The following is a 9,324-nucleotide window of genomic DNA, read 5'->3' on the forward strand; positions in this document are numbered from 1 at the left end:
TATATCAAAATCTTCTAGTAGATGCTTACCAAGGGGGAAGAAGGGGTAACGTAAGACTTGTTAATCTTCGAACATCCATAAACAAATTTGTATCTATTTATTTATCGCATTTACTTATTATTGCTATTGTGTTTAAAATGTATTGTTGAAGTATTTTATGAATATTATTTCAATTACCAAAATATTGGATAACAATTTTTTCATAAAATTATTCAAACAAAAATGTTTTTACATATTCAACTTGCATATTTTTAAATGTTTTACAAAAATGTTTATTCGGTTTCTACGAAGGATTATTTTGAGTGTCTTCCGGTTGGCTTGAAAATCAAACTCAATTTAATTAATCGGTGTTCAATATTTCAAGTACCTAGCTATTGTAGCTCAACGATTATCTTCAAATCGATCCTATCACTACCCATGAAAATTAGTATTTTATGTTAAAAATATTATTTTTATTGCAGTTATGGATCGACCCGTTTCGTTGATATAGATATGTGAGACCGTCTCACATAAGATATGCTCTTTTTCTAAATATGTAAAAAAAAAGTACAATTTTTGTTAAAAAAAATAATAATGAACTAAAATATATTATATTTTAAATTCGAGCCCGAAATCCCACTAGAAAATTTTAATGAGACAAGCTATAACCATCATATGTATTTACCTTATTAAATAAATTCAACAACAAGAGGATCCAATTTTATTTTTAAAAAATATAGGGGTGGTTTTCATTAATTTGATTCAAATTTAAGATGCATTTAATAGCCATTAAAAAAAAATTTCCTCTCTAATTATCCACACTCTTTGAAAATCAAACAATGATGTTTAATACACTTTGGGACTAGTCAATTTTTAATAATGCAATTTTAGATTTCAAATAGTACAATTTTATGCATTTTAAATTAAGTGATGTTTTATGCACATTAAAATACAATTCATTTTCAGAAAGATGATTTCCGACCAATATATAACACGAACTGGCAAAATTATAACTTCGAATAATCACTAGGATGAATCCATACATCCCTTTTCAGCGTATGAACAACTATTTTTCATTGAATAGATTTGTTTCTATTGATATCGGTTTTGACCGGATTAATATCAAAAAAAGAGGGATGACTCGGCTATCCCACATAGCCAAGCCACGGAAAAAAAATTCTTTTCAAAAGATTTTTTTTAATCATCTGTGAATCCATATACTTAAAAATGATTCAGTAAACATTTACCAGAAAAATTGGTGTTTGACACAGAAGTACTAAAGACATGTTCAACACTGCTACATACCCAACCTAAAGTTGGGGATGACTGAAGATACATTAATTTTTTTTCTTCTTATTTTTATTTTATGGAGTTTTGTTTTTATGTTAAAAACTTATTTTTTTATTAATTGTGTATTAAATGGATTATATTTTTCACTAATTGTTTAATAATTTTATTATTGGATTAAAGAGACTAAAATTTATTTTAATAAATAATTCAATTTTTATTTTTTATATTTATTATTTGAAATAAATTTAATAATTATTATTTAATGTTGATAAAATTATTATATGAATTAATTTTAATATGTAATTTATAAAAATAATATTTAATTAACATACATAAATAATAATGATACAAAACGAAACGTGATCCTGCAATATAAATATATTTTGCTTTTTTTTTTTTCAAACATACGGTATAATTTATTTATGTTTGGTATTTAATTAATTATACAAAAATTTTAATATAAAGTAAATAAAATCACACTATTTTATTCATTACTTGAACTAAATTATTTATTTTATTTAATTTTTATAGTTCATTCATAAAGAATTAATTTCATAAAACTTATTTGAATAAATTATTTTATTGCATTAAATTAAGTTCTAGTTAATTGTTTCTAAGAATAAAATAATATTATTATATTTAAGCGTAAGATTTTTTTATATTTACTTAATTTATAAATAAATAATTTATGGAATAAAATAATTGTTGTTATTAAAATAATATGGAATATTTTAATAATATATTTTTTTAGATCTAGTGTTGGAGAATTGTTTTAAATCTGATGCATAAATTATATTATTTTAAAATTAAAGTTGCACTAAAATAATGCATTTAGTTTGAGATAATTTAAGTAAATATTGACAACTTTTCGAACTCCCTGAAGTATAACAAAATAAATATGTGCAATCTGATGTCAGAATGAAATATTACAAATATCCACTAACTCACTTGATTGTATGGGTGGGCATAAAACCCGAAAAAGCGAAAAAACCAACCAAACCGAATAATTCGATTTAAATGTTTTTATTTTATCGGTTTTTGGTCGGTTACGGTTTTAAAATTTACGAAATTCGATTTTTCTGTCCGGTTTTCGGTTCCCCAAAAAACTGAATAACCGAACCGACTATATTATTGTTAAGTATAGGGTTTTTATGTATAATGGGCCATATTATTGTTTAAGTATATGAATTTTTAAGTATAATGAGTCTATTAAGATTTAGGAATTTAGTATCATTCACCTCAATTTTCAATCTGATCGTTTTCTTTTCTTTCTCACCACTCTCCAGTCGACAGTCACCACTACCGTCTACAACTACCAGTCACCACTCGACACTCACCACAGTCCACAGGTATGCAGACCGCAACACAACACCATTCTCTTCTTCTATTATTATTTGATTATTCTGTAAGGATTTTGCGGGAATAAGCAGCAAGCAAATTGAACAGCATGAAAAATATGTGCCATTATATTCTTAGGTCTGTTCGCTTAATTCGCTCTGTAATTTTTTGGGACGAAATAAAATAGTGTTTTTTTAAGTGGGAGACATCCTTTCTCAGCCAAGTGATGAGGCATAAGCCATCTTTCTTTTTTAATCAGCTTATTAAGATTAAAACATACATATCCCCATCATTATTGTTTCTTGACAGGATAATTTGTTCTATTTTTTTTATAGATGGCAGAAAAGGAAGGTATGATCGATGAAAGCAAGAGTTCAAATGATAACACACATAATTCGTCATCTGCAGATTCGATTGATGCTGGGAAAAAGCGAAAATCTGTAAGACTTAGAGATCTTGTTTGGGAACATTTTGAGAAATAAGAGGATTCTAATAGGACACCTAGAACAAAATGTAATTATTGTGGTTCAAGTTGTGATGTCGATTAAAGTTTAAATGGTACTTCATCTTAGGGTGTTCATTTGAAAAAATGTAAAAAATATCCTTGTAATGAGGAAACTAAACAAGCAAAAATAGACTTTCAAAACATTTCAAAAGATCAAATAACAATCAATGCTTTAAGATTTGATCAAGAAGGTTCCAGGAAAGCTTTGGCCAAGATGATACTTGTCGATGAATTATCTTTTAGTTTTGTGGAAATAGTAGGATTTATACACTTTATAAATGTGATACAACCATTATTTAGAATTTCATCTCGTGGGACTATTACAAAGGATTGATTTGAACTTTTTTTGGAAGAAAAGAAAAATCTTAAACTTTTTTCAAGGAGACACGTCTAAGAGTTTGCCTCACAACAGACACATGGACTTCAATACAGAGAATTAATTATATGTGTCTTACTGCTCATTTTATTGACAAAAACTGGAATTTGCAAAAAAAAATATTATATTTTTCTCCAATATCTAGCCATAAGGTGATGATCTGGCAATTGTTATCACTAAATGTTTACTTGATTGGGGTTTGGATAAGGTATTCACTATCACAGTCGATAATGCTAGTTCAAATGATACTACAGTGAAAGAGATGTCAAACCAAGTCAGTAAATGTGGAAGTAATTTGATGAATGGTAAACACCTTCATGTGAAGTGTGTGGCTCAAATAATCAATCTCATTGTTCAAGATGGCTTGAAAGAAGTTGGAGATTTTGTGAGACAAGTTAGACAAGCTATAATATATATTAGACAATCTCCTGTAAGGATTAAAAGATTCAAAGATTGTTGTGAAATTGAAAAGATAACAAGAAGTCCTTGTTTTTAGATGTTGTTACTAGGTGGAATTCTACTTACGTGATGTTGAAAACTGCTTTGGAATTTGAAAATGGTTTTGTAAGTTATGATATTTATAGAATTTAGAATATCTTCTTGTTGTTGATTTGTAAGATAATATGAAAAATATATTTGGAATATTAACGGACGATAAACACTCGATTACCATTATGGAGTCATTCAAGAATTACTCAATATATCGTGTTATTCTAAAATGTTTTCAAAACATTGGATAATTATTGCTAAAAAAGGACAAGAAAACGAACAGAATAAGTTGAATAACCCAAAGACAGAGACCAAGCTCCAGATTTTGTAATACGGAAGAGTACTACAAGATGAGATGAGACGATTTAGGGAATTTTAGTAATGAAATTTGTACATATTTTTTTTCAATATTATCAAATTCATTTTTTATTGTTTGGAGTGAGGAAGCAAATTTACTCATTTAACCATCTAACGCGACTGCACCGTTAAGTATTATAGGATTTTTAAAATATTTATTTGTAAATTAATGATATTTGCACTCCACTTTGTATTATTTATACTCGAGTCTTATATATAAAATTTATTAACAACCTTATTTATATTTTCACATGGATATACAAATTTAACAATACACATACACACATATATATAAATTATGGTGATACCACATGAACATTAGGCCGAAACCACATTTGAGACCCTTGGCCCATCTCCAACCAAGGTGGAAGGCCTAACACTGGCCCATATATTCTCTCATAAATACCATGTTCGAGTGTCTAACTCAGATATTCACGATACTGTTTTCAGCAGCACTCTTAGCTGCTCTCCTCTCCTCTCATATCCTCAGTCTCTGACTTGAGCGTCGGAGAGGCTACGCCGGGACACCCTCCCGACCCCCTTCTAATGGTCTTATTCGTGATTTCAGGCTCAATGCAATTTTGAAATATGCGTCTGGACTAGTGACACTTGCTGAAATTGGACCCTAAATTTCTCGTGAGTATCAATATTTTTTTTTTTTTACAAATATTAACTATTTCTTTGCCATAAAAATAATTTCACTCTCCTTTCACATTTTAAAAAATTATATTATAAAATATTTTAATTCATCCAATAGGATATTTTTTTAAACCCGAAAGGTAAGCAGTGCCATTAGACCAAGGGAGCAAGTTGCTATTATCGTCAATCACGAGGATTATGACTTTTGGTTAATCGGCTTTTGACAAAGTGGAGAGGCAGGCGAGGTTAATAATTGTCCTACTAAATAGCTTGTTTCGATAAGTACACCCATTTTTTTGTATTTTTTTTTTTGTGCTAAAGTTATTATTTTGTGTGACTAACTTCATTTTAGGAGAAAAGATAGTGACGATTACATTTTTCTTCATACATGATTATTCTAGTAAGAATAGGTTTTTTTGTGAGACGGTCTCACGAATCTTTATATAAGAGACAGGTCAACCCTACCGATATTCACAATAAAAAGTAATACTCTTAGCATAAAAAATAATATTTTTCATGAATGACCCAAATAAGATATTCATCTCACAAAATACGATTCATTAGACCGTATCACACAAGTTTTTGACTTCTAAGTAATATCGGCAACCGAAATACGATTCAATCAACAAACAGATTGTCCGTGGCTTGTAGATTGAATCAAAGATCCGGACAGCGTGTCTTATTTCAGCAGAAGAGATGCACATAATATTTTTTTATTGGGATTCTTTTATCATATCTATCAAGATTTGCAACGATATGGTTTCAAGCATTGCGAGTCCATTATTTACGCAAACTGTTAACAACCGTGCTGAGACAAATGTCCCAACGTTGTTGTCTGAAAATACCATACATGTTGGGAAAACTGAAACATTGAGTTAAAAGGTCTCTTCTACCATGTAGAAGATTTGGTAGAGTGCACCATTATTCTCTATTTCCACTCAGAAACACTTCCGATGTACGATAGCAGCACCGGATTCTTCGTACTCAGCCTTGGTTATCCACATCTGCATACATGTTTCAGGAAAGCTATAAAAACAAAGTCTTGAATCGACCCGAAGGGGATTCGGCGAAAAGGGATTCATGCACAATTTACCTGTTGGAATGTGCTAAGAGAAGCCAGGATCGATCCCCCGATCCACACGCTGTATTTCCTTTCCAGAGGAGCCACCACCTTTATCTTCATACCAGCAGGAGCAAGTGCATTGATTTCCTTGCTCATACGATCAGCGATGCCAGGGAACATGGTCGATCCACCGCTCAGCACGATGTTTCCATAAAGATCCTTTCTGATGTCAATGTCGCTCTTCATGATCGAGTCATAGGTCGTTTTGTGGATTCCGGGAGCTTCCATTCCGATAAGCGATGGCTGGAACAAGACTTCAGGGCACCGGAACCTCTCTGCACCAATTGTGATGACTTGCCCGTCTGGCAACTCATAGCTTTTCTCCAGAGCAGAGCTGTTCTTGGCATTCTCAACTTCTTGCTCATAGTCGAGGGCAACGTAACCGAGCTTCTCTTTCATGTCACGAACGATTTCTCGCTCAGCAGCAGTGGTGAAATTGTAACCTCTTTCTCTGAGGATCGTCGCAAAATGCTCCGTCAGGTCGCGTCCAGCGAGATCAAGACGAAGAATTGCGTGAGGAAGGGCGTAACCCTCATATATTGGCACCGTGTGGCTGACCCCATCACCAGAATCCATAACAATCCCTTCATACAATCAAAGAAAGCATCAATCAAAGAACCATTTTCGACTTTTTCGCATATTTCTTCAGAAAACATAACGGAACACAAACCTGTGGTACGACCACTAGCATAGAGAGACAGTACAGCCTGGATGTTTACATACATAGCAGGGACACTAAAGTTTTCAAACATGATTTGAGTCATCTTCTCACGGTTCGCCTTCGGGTTCAAAGGGGCTTCAGTGAGCAGTACCGGATGGTCTTCCGGCGCAATACGAAGCTCGTTGTAGAAGGTGTGGTGCCAAATCTTCTCCATATCGTCCCAGTTGCTCACGATGCCATGCTCGATCGGATATTTGATGAAAAGCATACCTCTTTTCGACTGAGCTTCATCACCAATATAAGCATCCTTCTGTCCCATTCCAACCATCACTCCTGTGTATTTAGGCACCCCGACTATACTAGGAAACACGGTCCTCGGAGCATCATCACCAGCAAATCCTGCCTGCATCACAAATAATCATCAAAAACACAATTCGGAATCATCATCTTTCGGTCATGTAGGACCAAAATGTAGTGTCTGAAACCTGAATTACCAACCTTAACCATTCCAGTCCCATTGTCGCATACGACTGGTTGGATATCCTCAACATCAGCCATTTTTTACAACCTCGAAAACGAAAGATTGCGAAAGAGATATGGTAGTGTTAAGATTAAGAGCTCGAGACAAATAAAATTCAATTCACCAGAACAAGCATATCAATGTCAGCCAACAATATTTCTAATTCAATGAAAATAGCAGGATTCGAATAATAAACCAAAGAGAAATCAAGAAAATCAATTATACCATATCCCACCAAATACATATACATGTAATCTAATTAATAAGCACTTTATTATTTAAAATCAATAAAACATATAATAATTATAATCTATACTATGTTATAATTGAAGATGGTTGTATTATTAATAAATCCAAAAAAGTTATTACAAAACACCGTAGAATTTAATAAATCACAGAAAGTGTCCCAAGTGAATAATCATCCCTCAAAATTCTTACACAAAAATTACTCAACAACGCCGAAAAAAAAAATTTCCTAGCAAAACTAATTAATATCTAGCGATTTAATTGCAATATAATCGAAAACAGCAGAACATAACATGGATTTACATCATAAAACTATCATGCAATATTAAAATAATAAATATATATTTTATTCTTTTTCAGACCAGTGGAACATGTTGACAATTTTTACAAAAAAACAAGTGGAATTCCTTCCAACAAAAGAAAAACAAGACATGCACAGGCAGTACCAGAATGTTTCTTGCTTTTTGGATCGGAGGAGGAAAGCCTTTGTAATTTCGAATTTTGTGGGATAAATAAATGATGGAGAAATCAGGAAACTGAAATCAGTGGGAAGGTATATTCATTCATTTGCCATAAATGCTTCCCCCTTACCATGCCTGGGTTAACTTTTTCCAAAAATAATTTTGAATTCGCAGCTTATTCTACGCCCCAGAGAGAGCTTGACACATCTCTAACATAGCCGTAGGGGAGCTAGTGAGTGGATCCTCTTGTAATATATCGAGTCAGGCTACAGGCTACTTATACAACGAGATTTGTAAAATAATTATACAATACAAAAATTCAATTTTATCAAAATCTCATAAAAAATTCAATATAAAATCTCAACATTTGTAAAATAATTATTACAACACCAAAAATTCAATTTTTATCAAAATATCATGAAAACTTCGATACCAAATCTCAAGGGATAACATCAAAATCTCATGATATAACTGAGACGATTTATTTGTTGTATTTTTAACATTATTCTAATATATGTTATGACTTAAGTTATTATAAATATCCTTTACATATGCTCAGCTTAGTTTCAGAATTAATGTGTTTATATAATTATGGATTTTTAAAAATTTTATTCATTAGACTTATTTTATATATAGGGTTGACTATGAGTTTTAAATTGTCTATGAATTGGAAATAATATAGTATTTGAGTTTAATATATTGAACTTGTATATTTACTCAATCTTGTTCTACACATGTATATATGTTGATGTAATAATAAGTACTATATATTTACATAAATAACCTGAATAAACTAAAAATATACAAATATTGAATATAATAATAATAAACAAAATAGGCGAGAAATGAGTAAAGTAAAATAAATTGTATATAACTAAATTATTTGATTGAATAATATATATATTTTATTCGATCTTGTGTTTTAAATATTGTTCTATTTCTAAATTATATCCTAAATAATTAAAATAGTTAATAGGAAACCCTGTCAAGAAATTCAATACAGTAATCATAACAAAAAAATAACATTTAGACTCGAAGATCTGTGCACTCTAAAGTCCCCATGCATGCACTCTCCATGGCAGCTCTAGCCTCTTCCCTGGCTACATGGTCCTCTTCTCCTGTGTATCAGCTGCGCCAATCCTGTTATTAGAAGGCCCTCGTAGACGCGGTGTAGTCGCTTCTGGATAGATACCTGCGTCCCTAATCTATACACACCTCCGAAAAACATGTTTCTATGCGATACAACCCTTCAAAAAACTGCAACTTGCATCAGAAGAAATGTGGTTTTGTGGATGAGAATAACATGTCACATTTTCAGTATTTGTGGATATCAATCTATG

At 31.6% G+C, this 9,324-nt stretch overlaps 1 protein-coding gene across 2 annotated transcripts; it reads right to left on the bottom strand.

Annotated features, from left to right (window-relative positions):
- Positions 1-5,714: 5,714 nt before the first annotated feature.
- Positions 5,715-8,162, bottom strand: LOC140957348 (actin-2-like). Of its 2 annotated transcripts, none has more exons than XM_073414562.1 (5): positions 8,115-8,162; positions 7,256-7,325; positions 6,767-7,160; positions 6,067-6,680; positions 5,715-5,977 (listed from the first exon to the last, which is right to left on the bottom strand). In XM_073414562.1, exons 2-5 carry the CDS (start codon positions 7,313-7,315, stop codon positions 5,912-5,914), a joined length of 1,134 nt encoding a protein of 377 aa, XP_073270663.1. In that variant the 5' UTR covers positions 7,316-7,325; positions 8,115-8,162; the 3' UTR covers positions 5,715-5,911. The 2 variants fall into 2 exon arrangements, with proteins under 2 accessions (XP_073270663.1, XP_073270662.1); XM_073414561.1 differs by lacking the exon at positions 8,115-8,162 and adding an exon at positions 7,970-8,105 and having other exon boundaries at positions 5,716-5,977.
- Positions 8,163-9,324: the final 1,162 nt, after the last annotated feature.

This window comes from Primulina huaijiensis, chromosome 14 (assembly GCF_012295235.1).
Source record: "Primulina huaijiensis isolate GDHJ02 chromosome 14, ASM1229523v2, whole genome shotgun sequence".
In the NCBI taxonomy this organism is placed as follows: domain Eukaryota; kingdom Viridiplantae; phylum Streptophyta; class Magnoliopsida; order Lamiales; family Gesneriaceae; genus Primulina; species Primulina huaijiensis.